This window comes from Eretmochelys imbricata, chromosome 23 (genome assembly GCF_965152235.1).
Source record: "Eretmochelys imbricata isolate rEreImb1 chromosome 23, rEreImb1.hap1, whole genome shotgun sequence".
Classification (NCBI taxonomy): domain Eukaryota; kingdom Metazoa; phylum Chordata; order Testudines; family Cheloniidae; genus Eretmochelys; species Eretmochelys imbricata.
The window spans coordinates 13,332,421-13,349,184 of NC_135594.1; the positions used below are offsets into that span (position 1 = coordinate 13,332,421).

Below are 16,764 nucleotides of genomic sequence, written 5' to 3' on the forward strand. Positions count from 1 at the left end.
CAGCAACACCCCAGGATTGAACCCCGAACCCCGCGATCACCAGCCCCTGCAGCACCAGTTAGAGGAACTGCCCCTGTGCTGGGCTCATTGGGCTCCCAGTGGAGCAGCCCCTGGACAGCGCCAGGTCCTACTCCCTGGCCCTACCGGACCTGTCTCTGCCCAGGGCTGCCAGTGGGCAGCGGGGAGCCTGCGACTTGCGTGGCACTGGAATAATGGCACTTATTGCCCCCCCCACGCTGTCCATCCCCCTTCTCTCTCTGCAGCGGGGTCCCCCTGCCTCAGCCAGGTCCATTTCGGGGGGCAGTAAGCCAGACAACCACCTCTGCCATTCACTCCAGGTCCCCAGCCAGCCCCAAACTGAAACTCCCTCCAGCCCCTCCTCCTCTGGGCTTTGTCCCTTTCCCCGGGCCAGGAGGGCACCTGATTCCTTTGGTCTCCAACCCTTTAGCTGTCACCTTGTAGGGGGGAAGAGCCCAGGCCATCACTTGCCAGGAGACAGAGTGCTGGCCATTTATGTACACTGGCCCTTTGCTCTGCAACAATTACACCCCTTTATCCCATCACGTAGAGACTGAAGAAATGCATAGGGGAAACTGAGGCACCCCTACAGTATTCAGAGGAAACATTAAGAACAGTCCCACTTCGTCACAGGGACCCAGGCTAGGGGGCAGAAAGATGGGGACAGGGACATGAGGGGACACGGTATGGTGGGACATGTACGGTTGAGGGGATACAGGCCAGGGGGCTGAGGATCCCAAGGCATGAATGTCGGGGGTGGGGGGTGAAGGGTAAACAAGCTGGGAAGCCAGAGCTTGGGCATCTGCTGGGGATGGGGGAGGGGAGATTCTCTTGAGCTCTGTCCCTGTTAACTTGCCCTCTCCCCTTTCTCGGGGGCTGGTTGGCTCCCCCCACCCCCCGTGGCCCTTTTGCAGCATCCTGAGGTGAGCTCTGCCCTGGGCCCTGAGATGCGCAGACCCACTGCCCCGGGTATGGGATCGGGAAGGGACATGGGGCCTTTCACCTCTAGGGGGCTGGCTCAAATCTGTGTCCTTTTCTGTTAGCACTAGACCCCACCCCCGCAACCAGAGCCAGGAGAGAACCCAGGAGTCCTGGCTCCCAGCCACCCCCACCCCCCCAATCACTAGACCCCATTCTCCTCAAAGAGCTGGGATATATAACAGGGTAGGTGCCGGGCATCAGGTTTCAACAGAATTTCACTGGCAGTAGAAGAAACAGGAAGCGAGCACCGGCTCTGGGCAGACTTCCCCTTTCCCAGATTTATCCACTGCTCCTTTATCAACTCAGGATCTAGATTTACCCCTCCCTCCCCTGCTTACGGTGATCAGAAACCACAACCCCCACCCCCCTCAGACCCCCCGTCGTGTCTCTGTGCCACATCACTCAGCTAAGAATGGCGTGTGCAGCGATGGTACCTGAGAAGGAGGTTGGCCAGGTCCCTCCACCCTCATGCTCCAGGGCTGGGCCTGGGCCCAGCTGGGTCAGGAAGGAATCTCTGTCCCGCTCCTTGGGAGAGGGTTTCTTTGTGGGGGGCACTGTGTGTGGGGGGGTAGAAGCCCTCCTCTGCTCTGAGCTGCTCCTCCAGGGAGGCTAGACGGGCCTGTTGGAAAAGCTCAGGGCAGCCTGGACACCTCTTGACACCTCCTGAGATTGCCCCGTTCCCAGCTGGTCCCCGGACTGGGCAGCTCCCATGTGGGGCTGGGGGTTATGGGGGGTGGCGTGGGACCAGGCAGCTGCAGGAGGGGATGTGGTTTGCTCGGTGTTGCAGGGAGCTGGCTTTGCTCTGTGGTAGATTTGGGCTGGAGATTGCAGAGAAACCACCTGATGGGGAAGAAAGGGGCCGAGCGCATCACGGGCTTCCTGGGGCTGCAGCCCCCAGCGCAGTTTCTCATTCCGCTTGCACTCGGGCCTCAGGCTCAGTGGAGCTCAGCACTGGGGTGTTGCTGGCAGCACTGAGGGGCCCCCCACTGCCCCATCATGGCGTCTGCTCTCACCCTCCTCTTCTTCGCTAGGTATTGGAGACAGCCGGGGAGTGTGTCCATGTGGGGGGTGGATCAGAGACCAGGGCATGTGCCCAAGGAGGGGGGATTTGAGACCAGGGCGTGTGCTCATGGAGGGGGGATCTGAGACCAGGGCGTGTGCCCAAGGAGGGGGGATTTTAGAGCAGGGCTTGTGCCCAAGGAGGGGGGAACTTAGACCAGGGCGTGTGCCCATGGAGGGGTGGATCTGAGACCAGGGCGTGTGCCCATGGTGGGGTGGGGTGGGGTGAAATGAGACCAGGGTGTGGGATCCAGTTGCTCTGGGATCTGGTCACTAACGATGTGTCTCCTCTCCAGGCTGCTGGCTGGCCGGTCACAGCGGGGCGTGTGGAGGTGAGTATCAGTCTCGGGGGGAGGACAGTCACATCAAGGATGGGGGAGGGGATCTGAGTCCTGAACCTTACCCAAAACTCAACACAAACTCTCCCTGGGCTCTCAGACCCGTCCCAGTTCTTCTCTGCCCCGCCCCACCACGGAGTAACGAGGAGCCAACCTTGGCTCCCGGGGTCTGACAAAGCAGATGGGAACCATCCACTGGTTCAGTGTCCTGCCCCTCCAGGCTGGGAAGATTGCGGGGGGGGGGGGGCGGGGGCAGGGGAATGTGGATTTATTTCAGCTCATACAAATGCTAACAGGGCCCATCCGTGGGCTCTAGATCCCCTCGGGGTAACCAAAACGTTCACGGTCACGTGGGGAAGAACCCCCCCAGATCAGCCCCCGCCCCAACACCTCCCTCCCCTGCACTCACAGCCGCCCACCCCGCGCTCCCAAGGCCTGGGGAAAGGTGGGTCTCTGCACTGGTGGGACGCTCAGAGCCAGGCTCTGCCCTGAGCCCAGCAGAGGGGACAGAGTCATTAGGGGGTTCCCCAGCCGGGGGAAGAAGCAGCCACTGGACATTCAGGGCTGAGGGAGGGGGGATTCCTGCCCCCAGCGGGAGCTGCAGAGCAGGGGGCCCTTTCCCAGGTAACACATCAGTTAGGGGGTGACGGGCGGAGCTGAAGGTTATAAACCTCAGTGGATAGGAGAGACTTGCACAGTCCCCTACAAGTCAGGGGTGGTGCTGCGTGTAAGCGGGGGAATGGTCCCGCTATTGTGGGGAACTTTCCTGGCTTATACCCGTCCCATTGGGATTGGCTGGCGAAAGGATCTGAGTCCTCGCTCCCACTCCCTTTACCCAGTGGCCTGCCTGACCTCGAGGGCTCCCCTTCCTCCCCCCAGTGTGGCAGAGTCCTCGTAACCCCGGCAAGGCTGGCCCCCAGATTCCCAGGGGGCTCAACCCCCAACCTTGTTGTGGTCATTTCAGGAAGGGGCGAGGGTGTCCCCTCTCCCGGGTGCTCTCTCTGTGCTGGACGCTTCCCTGACCCCCTGATCATTACAGACAATTTATTACACAAGAATCAATTTTTAAAAATAAGGAAAAAAATGGGGAAGGTGAAAGGAAAACCCGTCACCCCGCTCTGTGGCCTGGGGACGTCACAGCCAGCGTCTCTGGGGCTCCGGTGGCTTCAGCTCCGCTCCCAGGACAGGGCTGCTCTGTGAGCTGCTGCGTTGACTCTGCTCCCAGCACGGACCTCCTCCCCGGGCTGCTGTTCTGGCCCCTCTGGCTGGCCCGGCTCTGGATGCTCCCAGCTCACCTCGGGCCCCTGCTTTCTCCTTAGCTCGGCCCCCCTCTGTCTGCCCCAGGCGATTCCAGCTCACCCAGAGGACGGGACCCCCAGGACTCCTGACTAGCCCGCTGGCCCTGGCAATCAGGCTCACCTGGAGCGTTGGCCTCTCCCCATCGTTCCTGGGACTGTAGGTCTCAGGGTCCTGGATTCCCATCGACCCTTCCCCTTGGTGCTGGGAGCTAGCAAACAAAACACCCCGAGTGAATGTCAGTAAGGGGACAACAGTCCCGTTACATGTGCACAGAACCCAGGGGTCCTGGCCCCCATCCTCCCTGCTCTCCCCACTAGACCCCACTCCCAACCCAGAGCCAGGGACAGAACCCGGAGTCCTGGCCCACATCCTCGTGCTCTCCTGCCTAGACCCCAAGCCCCTCCAGGAGCCAGGGACAGAACCCAGGAGTCCTGGCTCCCAGCCTCCTCCCAGCAAAGAAGCCAGGGCGTGAATAGACCCCTAGAGACTGGACTGGCCTCTCAACTGCTAGGGAGCAGAGCTTTGGGCCCCCAGGGGCTGGGGTTGCTCCATGTCTCATGCTGTTAGCCCAGGGCTCAGAGGAAACTCTGGGCACCTGTGGAAAGGCATCCAGGAGCCCGTCCCCAGGGCCACCGGGTCTGACCCCCCATGGAGGCCGTGTGGTGAGGACGGGTCCCAGGACTGGGTGACGGGGCCTGCGTCTCACGGCCTGTCTGCTTCCCCCTGCAGAGCCCAGCTACCCCAAACCCAGCATCTCCCTGAGCCCCAGCTGGGGGGTCTCCCTGGGGGGAGCAGTGGCCGTCTGGTGTTGGGGGCAGCACCGGGGCGTGCGGTTCGTGCTGAATAAAGAGGGACGCCGTTTCCAAACTGTGGCTTCGAAGGGGTTGGAGGCTGTGTTTCCCATCAGCAACGTGCGCCGGGAGGACCGGGGGAGCTACAGCTGCTCCTATCAGAACAGATTGGAGCCGTTCGCCGTGTCGTCCCCCAGCGACCCTGTGGAGCTGGCGGTGAGAGGTGAGGGGCTCAGCTCGGTGTCCCCGTTCCCAGCCCCACACCCAGCCCGACCCTCACGGGGGCTCGGTGCTAATGGGACGCTCAGAGCCAGGCTCTGCCCTGAGCCCTGACCCCGCAGTGGGGATGCCCAGCCGGGGAGCGGGGATGGAGTCACTGGGGGGTTCCCCAACTGGGGGGGAGCAGCAGCCCCTGGGGACTTGGGGCAGGGAGGTGACTTTAACGCTGCCCCTTGTGCGTAGGAACCGTGAGTCACTATTTAATCCCGTGATCCCCTCCCCACTGTTCTCCTGGCGCGGCCACAGACTCTGTGTGATGGGAGCACATCGCGGTTTTCAAAAGTGTCCTTCTTTGTCAGGGGGCTTCAATCTTGGGGGATCTCAGACCGACCGCCCACTAACCAAGATGCCCACAGTTAGTGGAGACCTCTGCAAACACTGGCCTCAATAGCACTGGATCCCTTGTGTTCGGGGAGCATGTAGGGCCCCTGCCATGGTCAGGACCCCTTTGTGCCCAGCGCTGCATAAACACAGAGTGAAGAAACTGTCCCTGCCCCTGGGAGCTCACAAAGGAAAGTGAATCTGACTATGACTCAGGTTCCCCCTGTAGAATGGGGATAAAGACACCTCGATGCCTCCCAGGGGGCTGACTTCTTTCCTGTGTGGGGCTCAGGCCCTATAGTGCCAGGCTCCAGAGAGCAGCCTCTGAGTCGCCCTGTGCTCGGCAGCGGCGGCGGGGTGGGGGGGGGGGGCAGGGGGTTGCAGTGAATAAGGCAGAGGCCACAGTATGAGGACCCTAAGAACTAGGCAGTCATGGCTGCATGTGTGTGGGACTGGGAGCCCAGGTCACAGGGTGGATTCTGGGTCAGGGGGACTCTGGGATCTGGGAGAGAATCTCTGCCAGGGGGCCTCTGGATCTGCCCATGCCAGGGCCAGATGGGGAATCATCGAAGGTTAGGGTTGGAAGAGACCTCAGGAGGTCATCTTGTCCAACCCCCTGCTCAAAGCAGGACCAAGGGCAACTAAATCATCCCAGCCAGGGCTTTGTCAAGCCGGGCCTTAAAAACCTCTAAGGATGGAGATTCCACCACTTCCCTAGGGCGCCCATTCCAGTGCCTCACCACCCTGCTAGTGAAATAGTTGTTATGGGTTGGATCACAGAAACCCCCTTGGGGCTCCCAACTGATGTGCCAAGACTACTTCTGCCCCTGCCCTCCTTGCCAGCTTGGCACTCCAGAATCCTGCCTGGCTGCGCCAGACGCACTTGCCGGCCAGAAACACAGACCCAGGTCTGAACCACGTCCCACAAGCTACAAGCTTAACTGAGAGCAGCTTACAGAAGTGTTCCTGTCTTTAACACTCAGATGCCCAACTCCCAGTCCGGTCTAAACCCCAAATAACTTGGTTTTACTCTGTATAACGCTTATACAGGGTAAACTCATAAATTGTTCGCCCTCTAAAACACTGATCGAGAGATATGCACAGCTGTTTGCCCCCCGCCCCCCAGGTATTAATACATACTCTGGGTTAATTAAAAAGTAAAAAGTGATTTTATTAACTACAGAAAGTAGGATTTAAGTGGTTCCAAGTAATAACAGACAGAACAAAGTGAATTACCAAGCAAAATAAAATAAAACACGCATGTCTATGTCTAATCAAACTGAATACAGATAAAAACCTCACCAGTTCCAGTAAGCTTCCTTTTACAGACAAATCTCCTTCTAGTCTGGGTCCAGCTATCACTCACATCCCCTGTAGTTCACTGCCCTTTGTTCCAGTTTCTTTCAGGTGTCTTTGAGGGTAGAGAGGCTCTCTCTTTAGCCAGCTGACGATAAAATGGAGGGGTCTTCCAGAGGTTTAAATAGACTTTCTCTTGTGGGTGGAGACCCCCTCCTCCTCTCTCCTATGCAAAGTCCAGCTATAAAATGGAGTTTTGGCATCACCTGGTGTCAAGGTTCCTCCCCCACTCTGAACTCTAGGGTACAGATGTGGGGACCTGCATGAAAAACCTCCTAAGCTTATCTTTACTAGCTTAGGTCAAAACTTCCCCAAGGTACAAAATATTCCACCCGTTGTCCTTGGATTGGCCGCTACCACCACCAAACTAATACTGGTTACTGGGGAAGAGCTGTTTGGACGCGTCTTTCCCCCCAAAATACTTCCCAAAACTTTGCACCCCACTTCCTGGACAAGGTTTGGTAAAAAGCCTCACCAATTTGCCTAGGTGACCACAGACCCAAACCCTTGGATCTGAGAACAATGAAAAAGCATTCAGTTTCTTACAAGAAGACTTTTAATAAAAATAGAAGTAAATAGAAATAAAGAAATCTCCCCTGTAAAATCAGGATGGTACATATCTTACAGGGTAATTAGATTCAAAAACATAGAGAACCCCTCTAGGCAAAACCTTAAGTTACAAAAAAGATACACAGACAGAAATAGTTATTCTATTCAGCACAATTCTTTTCTCAGCCATTTAAAGAAATCATAATCTAACACATACCTAGCTAGATTACTTACTAAAAGTTCTGAGACTCCATTCCTGGTCTATCCCTGGCAGAAACCAGCATATAGACACACAGACCCTTTGTTTCTCTCCCTCCTCCCAGCTTTTGAAAGTATCTTGTCTCCTCATTGGTCATTTTGGTCAGGTGCCAGCGAGGTTACCTTTAGCTTCTTAACCCTTTACAGGTGAGAGGAGCTTTCCCCTGGCCAGGAGGGATTTCAAAGGGGTTTACCCTTCCCTTTATATTTATGACACCTGGGCAAGTCACATGTCCACCCATGACTGAGTTCCTTACCAGCCATGCCACATTCCTGGGAAAGCCCAGATGTGGACTGGCATCTCCAAGTCCATTGTTGGCTTAAGGGCTTCTTGATTGGGCACTTACTGAGAACAGTCCTTTCTCAGGAAGCTGACCAACTGCTTCACTAAAACCTACTCAGAATCAAACAAGTACGCAGCCAATACTCGTAACTTCGAATTCGATAAAGACACATGCATACAAATAGGATGAATAGATTCAGTAGGTCATAACCTTGACAGAGAAATGTTACGTGGCATATGTAGCATAAAACACCTTCTCGTTATGTCATATATACATTGACAAGTATATTTTCATAAAGCCTTATGGGGGCACCGTCACAATAGTGTTTCCTAATATCCAAAGGAGACCTCCCCCACTGCAACCTGAGACCATCGCTCCTTGTTCTGTCATCTGCCCCCACTGAGAACAGCCCAGCTCCATCCTGTTTGGAGCCCCCCTTCAGGGAGTTGCAGGCTGCTATCAAATCCCCCCTCACTCTTCTCTTCTGCAGCTGGAGGCCAGGGCTGGGTGGGTGCCCGGGTCTGGCTCTCACAGCCTGTCTCCTGTGCGCAGATCCCAGCTTACCCAGACCCTCCGTCTCTCTGAGCCCCACTGGGGTCACCGCCCCAGGGGCAGACGTCACCATCCGGTGTTGGGGGCAGCGGCAGGACGTGAGGTTCTTCCTGCACAAGGCTGGAGACCTGAACCCGCCGCGACACATGGACCCTGCTGGGGACGGGGCCGAGTTCCGCATCCCCACCGTGGGCCGGCAGCACGGAGGGAGCTACAGCTGCAGCTACCGGCCCCCATCAGAGCCCTTCGTCTCCTCGCAGCCCAGCCACCCCGTGCAGCTGGTGGTAGCAGGGGAGGGGCCCGGCTCCACGTCCCCGCTCTGGGGGCAGCAGGGCCCATCAGTGGCCGTGGGGGTGGTGCCCTGGAGGTCCCTGTGAGGCTGCCAGGGGCAGCCATCATGGGAGGCAGGATACCAGGTTAGATGGGCCCCTTGGCCTGAGTCAGTGTGGCCATGAGGAAGGGGGTGAAATGCCTTAGAAATGACGGCCAGGCTGGATCAGACAGCGCCCCCAGTGCTGTGCTGGGGCAATGGGGCCAGCTCTGACCAATGGGGTGAACGCCCCCTACTGAACCCCCCGCCCCCTGCAGCCCAGCGCCCTCTAGCGCTACTAATCCCTCAAATCTTGCTTGATCTGACCCCACTTGATACCCTGGGGCCCCCCCAACATCCTCCCCATAGAATTTTCTCCTGGTTGTGCCCTGCAGTGTCCCAGCCCCTTGGGTGCTGCCTGGGGTGGGAGGGGCCAGGGGGAACACACCAGCCCCTCCCAGCACTCACGGCCTGCTGCTGTTTCCCAGGTGAATTGGGACCTCTGGCACCTCCGTGTCTGACCAGCCACATCATCGCCGGGGCGAGCGCGGCAGCCCTCCTCCTCCTCCTGGTGGCCTTCCTCTGCTTCTGAAAAACCCGAGCCAGTAAGTGCCCCACCCAGTGAAGAAAGGGTTAAACCTGCCGCTAAGCAGGGCGGGATGGGGTCATGGCTTGGATGGGGGGAGGTGCCAGGAAAGCCAAGGAGTGGGGTGGGGGCTCAGCAGGGTGTTCTAATGCATGGGTTATCCCTGTACACACACATCTGTCCCACCCCAGAGGGGCCGCATTTCAGCACAGGCTGAGGGGTCCCCATATAACCAGTCCCCTTGCCCCATCCCAGAGGTGGCCGCATCTTCATTTATAACGAGCCACCAACACCGTGCCTCTCTGGTACATGGGGTGCCAGGGGAGCTGACCTATGGATCAGGTTTGTTATAGCGAGTCACTAAGGAGGGAGGATTAGGGACAGGAAAAGCCCCCCGAGTTAATCTGCCCCACCCCTGGCGCATGCTACAGTGTTGTGCTGGTCCCCACACCCCTGCTGCCCTGTGCTGGGACCGGGGGATCCCGATCTGCTCATGGGGGATTCTGGTTTGTGTCCCTCTGCAGGAAAAGGAGCCGCACCGAGACCCAGCAGGTAGGAACCCGGCTCCTCCCCCTCCCAATCAACCTGCCGGGGTCACAGGGCTCCTGGGTTCTCTCCTTTGTCTGGGAGGGGAGTGGGGGTCTAGTGGTTACAGCAGGGAGGTGTGGGTGTGTGTGTTGGGGGGTGACCAGGAGTCCTGGGTTCTAGGGAACTGGGTTCAGTGTGAGGCAGGATGGGGGGCTCTCTGGGTGTGTTGGGGAATCTCTCCACAGTGGGGGGATATGACATTTACAAGGGGATTTTCTCTTTTAGCACCAGCCCTATGGGGGCATTAAAGGCATCGGCTCAGCAAGACCCCGTCTGTGAGTAACACACCCAAGGGGGTACCAGGGTGGGGCAGGACCCCAGGGAGGGACGGGGCTTGTGGGGGCTCCACCCACATGGGGCAGAGTCTGATTTACAGCTGCTGCTGGGCGGGACTAAGGAGGGGGTCCCAGAGGTAGCCGGTGTCAGCTGAGAGTGTTGGACTCCCAGGAGCTCCCTGGGGCCACCCTCCCTTCCCGCTCTAGTTCTCCGTCCACTCCTGGCTCCCAGCCCCCTGCTCATGCTACTTTCACAGGGGGAAGCTGCCCCTGAGTCTGCCCAGCCCAGCATGTACACCGCGATCAACATGCCCCGGGGGGCCCCACAGTGAGAGCCCCCTGCAGCCATGGGGCACCTGGCCCCAGGGGGTGACGGACTCACCCCCCCCGCAGCGCCAGTCCCAGAGAACTCTGCTTTGAAGAAGCTTTAGGGGAGATGCTGCCCTCTTCCCGCTGCTGGCCCATCGAGCTGCTGGCCCCCTGCCCCGTCCAGACCCACATGTAGGGCCGGTGTGGGGGGCTTAGCACCGGGAGGGGGAGAGGATGTGCCGAGGCTGTCTATGTTATTTTGCATCCTGTTAATCTCCAGCTTTGTAATAAACACAGAACCACAAACCAGCCCCCCTGGGCCCCTGCTGTGAATGTGTGTAACACCTGGGCGAGATGGGGTGGGGTGCGTGGGCTGGTTATACAGGGACCTCTCGTCCAACACAGGGATGCAGCCCCATCTGGGGTGGGGTGCTGGTTATACAGGGACCCCTCGCCTGGCGCTGGGTTGCAGCTCCTCTGGGGAAGGTCATCCGTTGGGCAGGATGCCGGGGTTCACACCCTGACTCGGGGCGAAGCTGCAGAAGCGTCTGTGATGCTGTACAGAACTCCAGAATTTGCTAAGCAATAAAAAAGGCATAGTCAGCCAGTTATTTCAGATATTTTAAGTTGACTTAAGACAAATTTGAAAATAAAATTTTAAAATAAAAGAAGGAAAACTATATTTTCAAATTATACAAATAGATGGTCTCAGATTACTTCGGCTACAAATAAGGTAACTTTCAATGGAAGTGTGACAAAGCCATGTGCAATGTTGCACTCTAGGTGTGTACTACAAGGTCTGGATTCATCAACCCGTATCTTAGTACTCAGGTGGGCAGTCTTTTTATTATCTTGGGGAAATGAGAAGCCCAAGCCCACAGATAGATGCAGAATAAGGAAAATAGAAACTCCTATTCCACCATGAATATTGATTGACAAAAATCTCCTTCCTTAGAAGTTTTTAAGGTCAGGCTTGACAAAGCCCTGGCTAGGATGATTTAGTTGGGGATTGGTTGTGCTTTGAGCAGGGCGTTGGACTAGATGACCTCCTGAGGTCCCTTCCAACCCTGCACCCTCTGCTGACCCTCCCACCCCACTCCCTGCCACATAGCGCCCCCTGCTGAACCCCTGCCCTACTCCCTGCCAAGCCCCCCGCCCCACTCCTTTCAGCCTAGCGCCCCCTGCTGAGCCCCCTGCTCCCCGCAGCCCAGGCCCTCTGTCCCTGCTTAGCTCAATCCTGCTCAAGCCCAGCCTGACCCACAGGTGAGGACTCCTGCCCGGGCTCATAGCTCAAGCTGCAGAGGCCCTCGCTCCCCAGGTTCGATCCCTGGGATGGTCCTTCTCCCCCCACCCCGCCCGACTCCCAGCACATACCATTCTCCTCACTGGGGAGCTCCTGGGGGCAGACCAGGAAGAGCATCGTCTGCACCCCCCAGCCCTCCACCCTGACAACCCCCGGCATGGCCGCCAGCTGCTCCTTCACCGAAGCCGTGCTGCCCAGGGGGAAGGGGTGGCTGTAGGCGGCGCTGTAGGCCTGGTGGAAGCGGAAGAGAGAAATGTCCCCGGGGTGGCCCCACAGGGCCCGTGCCACATTCTGCTCCAGCTCAGCCCGCTCGGCCATGGGAGGGTCCAGCTGGGGGCTGGCTGGGTGGGTGGGTGGGGCAGGGCAGCCGGCTGGGGGCCTGCGCGGGGCTATTCAGGGCTGTCTTCTGGTACGCTGCCAGACCCAGTGACTGGTTGGTGAAGATTAGCAGGGGCGGCTGCCGGGGGGCGGCCACAGGAAGGCGGGAGCTGGGGAAGCGGCTCAGCGAGACACCTCGGGGCAGCCAGGTGCTGGCTTGGTGGCCGGGGGCAGATCCAGCCGGCGGATGCAGCCAGGTGGTGGCAGGAGTTCCAAGGCCTAGAAGCTGGAGGGAGAGGAGAGAAGAGATGCTCGGTGACATGCTGCCATCCCCGTTAGGATGCACGAGCCCCTCTAGGGAGCGCCAGTCGCACTGAGCCGGACCCCTTTGCAATGGAGCTGTTGTAAGCTAGGGCAGATTTTGCACCGAGCCGAGGCTCCCTCTAGGGGCGCTTGGGCCCCATAGCACAGGCCTGGGTCTTTCAGCTTCATCACTTGAGACTTGTGCAAAGAATCGGGGGGCGGGGGTGGGAGAGGGATCCAAGTTCACTCCCAACTTGGGTGGGGCAGCGTTCAATTTCCCACCAGCCTCGATTCCCCAGGCACAGTGTCGCTCCCTGGGACCTGGCGCCCGCATTCAAGGCAGAGAGTCTCAGTGAGGGGGGTTTTGTGCGTCCCCTTTGCAGCCAGCTCTGTACCAGGCCTGTTTAAACGAAGCCCGTCGGTCATTCAGGGTACCCCCAGGCGCCCCATCATTGATTTCACCTGCCCCAAAGCAGAGGCAGGACCAGACAGTTTGCCTTGTTACAGCAAGTTGACACGCTCCACCCCAGAGACAGCGGCACTCTCAGGGCTGGACTGTGCCCTCCAGCCAGAGGGCATCAAAGCCAGAGCTGCGGTTAAGCTTTGCAATCTGCAGGCAAAAGTTATTCTGCCATTTTTGAGGGGGAGAGGGAGAGAATTTGCCCAAGGTAGATGGCAGAACTGGGACCAGAGCCTTGTTCTGATCACTAGACCCCCACTCCCCTCCCTGAGCCAGGGAGAGGACCCAGGAGTCCTGACACAGATCTACCCTGAAAATCACTGATGCACCTAGTAGTGTAGACAGCACCTGTAGTGCTACCCCCAACAAAGGGAAGGGCAAGGTGACACACAGTCACCACATGCAGTTCCCATTCCCCCCAGTAGGGGGCAGCCCGCCCACAACCCATGACCACACCTGCTTTAGGAGCCCCCGGGTGCTGCCGTTCGGGTGGCGCCTCCTTGTGGATCCAGGGTGATGGCAGCGTCTCTTGGGGGGCTTGGTCTCCGGCAGCAGGTCGCAGGCTGCGTGTGGGCACCTGACCCACGGTTCCTTGCCCTCCTCGTCCAGGACCACCAGCTCCTTCCTGTCACCCAGCAGGTGGTGCAGCGAGCGGTAGCCGTGCCGGGGCAGATCCAGCACCGGCCATGGTGCTGGTGGAAGAGCCTCCCCAAATCCCGCAGGGGGATGCCCCCCGGGTGGCTCAACAGCAGCCCCAGCACAGCCCCTTTGAGGGTCAGCTGCGAGCCGGGATCCAGCCGCCCCCCCCCAGCAACAGCTGGAAGGAGAAACAGCTGTTGGGGGGCTCAAAGGGCACCAGATGGGAGGACTTTACCCTTCACTGGCCACCCAGGGGTCTCTCTCATAGCACAGGTGTGGGCCTGGGCACAGCCAGGATACCAGGGGAGATGGGCCCCTGCTCCGAGTGGGAGAGAAATTCCCTGCCCACGGTGGGACTGCAGGTCAGGACTAAAAGAAAAGGAGGACTTGTGGCATCTTAGAGACTAACCAATTTAGTCTCTAAGGTGCCACAAGTCCTCCTTTTCTTTTTGCAAATACAGACTAACACGGCTGTTACTCTGACACCGGTCAGGACTAAGGCTCTCGTCAGCAGTGGGCAACTCGGGGCAGGGGCAGCCCCCTTCCCCAGAGACACTAGGCCCCACTCCCCTCCCAGAGCAGGGGAATGGGACCCAGGCATCCTGGCTCCCAGGCCCCCTGCTCTAACCACTAGCCCCCACTCACCTCCCAGAGCCAGGAAGAGAACCCAGGAGTCCCAGCCCCCTCCCCCTGTTCTAACCACTAGCCCCCACTCCCCTCCCAGAGCCAGGGAGAGAACCCAGGAGTCCTAGCCCCCTCCCCCCACTCTAACCACTGGCCCCCACTCCCCTCCCGGAGCCGGGGAGAGAACCCAGGCGTCTCACCTGCCATAGCCTCCGGCTGGAAGCCCTCCGGGAGGGGAGGGGACAGGGCGCAGCTGAGCTCGCCCGTGGGGACCTTTGTAGCCAAGGTTCCTCGCCCCGCCCCCTCCCGGCTGAGGCTGGGCTCCTGTTAACCCTTTGGACGCTGTCACAAAACTGCGCAGTAGGGGCGGGGAGCCAGGACTCCTGGGCTCTCTCCCCGGCTCTGGGAGGGGAGTGGGGGCTAGTGTTTAGGGCAGAGGGGGCTGGGAGTGAGGACTCCGTCCCCGGGTCTGGGAGGGGAGTGGGGTCTAGTGGTTAGGGCAGAGGGGGCTGGGAGTGAGGACTCCGTCCCCAGCTCTGGGAGAGGAGTGGGGTCCAGTGGTTTTGGAGGTGGTGGTGGTGGGGCTGGGAGCCAGGACTCCTGGGTTCTATTCTCTGCCAGTGTTTTGGGCAAGTCATGTTACCTCTCTGCTAGCCCGCCTAGATGTAGGGTCCCCAGTGAGCCCCCCGCCCTGGTCCCTACTGCACGGCACCTCAACAGTCTATTGTCCCTTATGGAGCGGGGGGCAGGACCATCCCCTCCAGGTTATTCCCCATCCTTGGGTAACCCAAGGTACCCCCTTGGCACCTAGATTGGTCCATCCATACCACAGTCTTTACTGGGGCAAGGGTAGACAAAGGTAGGAAAGGAGCCCAGGCGGCCGGGCATGGCGTTGCCCCAGGGCAGCCAGAGCCTCCCTGCTCCTCATCCAGCCTTTTCTTTCCTGTCCAGTTCAGGCACGGTGCGCCCCCCACATACGCCCTCCCTGCCCCCAATAGATCCCTGTCCAGCTCCCTGCCACCCCCTCCCCATGCACTCCTTGTGCCCAGATTGCTGGGTCACACCCACCCACACTGCCCTTCCCTGATCCCAGCCAGGATTGGCAAGTGCCCGGGTCCAAAGGTGCCCTGGGAGGCTGGGAACTAGCTGCTGAGAGGAAAAGGGGGGAGCAATGCCCAGCCTTCAAAATAGAACCCAGGAGTCCTGGGTCCCAGCCTCCCACTCGCTCTAGTCACAAGACCCCAGTCCCCTCCCAGAGCCAGGGATAGAACCCAGGAGTCCTGGCTCCCAGCCCCCCTACTCTAACCACTAAACTCCACTCTGCTCCCTGAGCCAGGGATAGAACCCAGGAGTCCTGGATCCCAGCCCACCTGTTCTAACCCATTAGGCCGCAATACTCCACTGCTGCACTAGGGGGTGCTATGCTGCAGGGGAAGAGGCTCAGTAGAGGGGCGTTCTCCCCTGGCGGTCACTGCTGGCCCTGTTACCCCAGTGCACTGCTTGGAGGCGCTGTGCTGCAGGGAATGGGGGCAGAGGTCACTAGGGGGCTCTCCCCTGGCCGTCAGCGCCGGCCCCAGTGCTAAGTAAAGTCCTGCAGAGAGAAATCCTACAAAACCCTGTGCAACAATTACAGCCGTGGCCATCTTCACATCCTCCCCGGTGTTCTCGGCTCCGATGGGCCTCTCAGTAGACAAGCGTCGCTTGCGGGATGGTTCCTGCTGGGGTTTCCCTTGGGTCTTCCCTCTTTGATATTGTAGCTCTGACTACACCTGACACATAAGAACGGCCACACTGGGTCAGACCAAAGGGCCATCTCGCCCAGTATCCTGTCTGCGACAGTGGCCAGTGCCAGGTGTCCCATTGGGAATGAACAGAACAGGGAATCAGAAAGTGATCCGTCCCTTGTAGTTCTCCCAGCAAACAGAGGCTCGGGACACCATCCCTGCCCATCCTGGCTAATAGCCATTGATGGACCTATCCTCATGAACTTATCTAGTTCTTTTTCAAACCCTGCTATAATCTTGGCTTTCACAACATCCTGTGGCAAGGAGTTCCACAGGCTGAGTGTGCATTGCGTGAAGAAATACTTCCTCTTGTGTGTTTTAAACCTGCTGACTATTCATTTCATTGGGTGACCCCTAGCTCCTGCATTATGAAAAGCAGTAACCAACACTTCCTGATTTACTTTCTCCACACCAGTCATGGTTTTACAGACCTCCATCATATCCCCCCTGAGTTGTCTCTTTTCCAAGCTGAAAAGTTGTAATCTCTCCTCATACAGACGCCGTTCCAGACCCCTCATCATTTTTGTTTCCCTTTTCTGAACCTTTTCCTATTCCAGTCTATCTTTTTTGAGATGGGGCGACCACATCTGCACGCAGTATTCAAGGTGTGCACATACCATGGATTTTGTCACAGAGTGTGGGTCCCAGGTCACCACTCCCCCTCCCTGCTGCGTCACAGATTTATATAGAAGCAACATGATATTTTATGTCTTATTATCTCTCCCTTTCTTAATGATGCCCAACCTTCTGCTGGCTTTTTTGACTGTCGCTGCACACTGAGTGGAAGTTTTCAGAGAACTCTCCACACTGACTCCCAGATCTCTCTCCTGCCTGGTAACAGCTAATTGAGGCCCCATCGTTGTATATGTAGAGCTGGGATGATGCTTTCCAACGTGCATCACTTTTCATTCATCAACATTGAATTTCATCTGCCAGTTTGTTGCCCAGTCACCCACTTTTGGGAGATCCCTTTGTAGCTCTTGGCAGTCTGCCTGCGACTTAACTAACTGGAGTAGTTTTGTATCATCTGCAAATTTTGCCACCTCACCGTTTATGCATGAAGGTGTGTCACGGACTCACAGGCACCTGCAAGCTCTCTCGGCTCTGTAGGATTCCCGGGAGGAATTCCCCTCCGTCTGACAGCCCTTCTCGGGGTTCACTCTCTGTTGGGGGCTAAGCC

The 16,764-nt window shown here is 58.3% G+C and overlaps 1 protein-coding gene across 1 annotated transcript in view; it reads left to right on the forward strand.

Annotated features, from left to right (window-relative positions):
- Positions 1–4,245: 4,245 nt before the first annotated feature.
- LOC144279334 (alpha-1B-glycoprotein-like) overlaps positions 4,246–16,764 on the forward strand; it is a 937,253-nt gene continuing 924,734 nt past the window's right edge. The window contains exons 1-4 of the mRNA XM_077840806.1: positions 4,246–4,357; positions 4,425–4,709; positions 8,086–8,369; positions 9,982–9,988. Coding sequence (XP_077696932.1) covers positions 4,246–4,357; positions 4,425–4,709; positions 8,086–8,369; positions 9,982–9,988 — 688 coding nt within the window. The remainder of the gene's footprint in view (positions 4,358–4,424; positions 4,710–8,085; positions 8,370–9,981; positions 9,989–16,764) is intronic.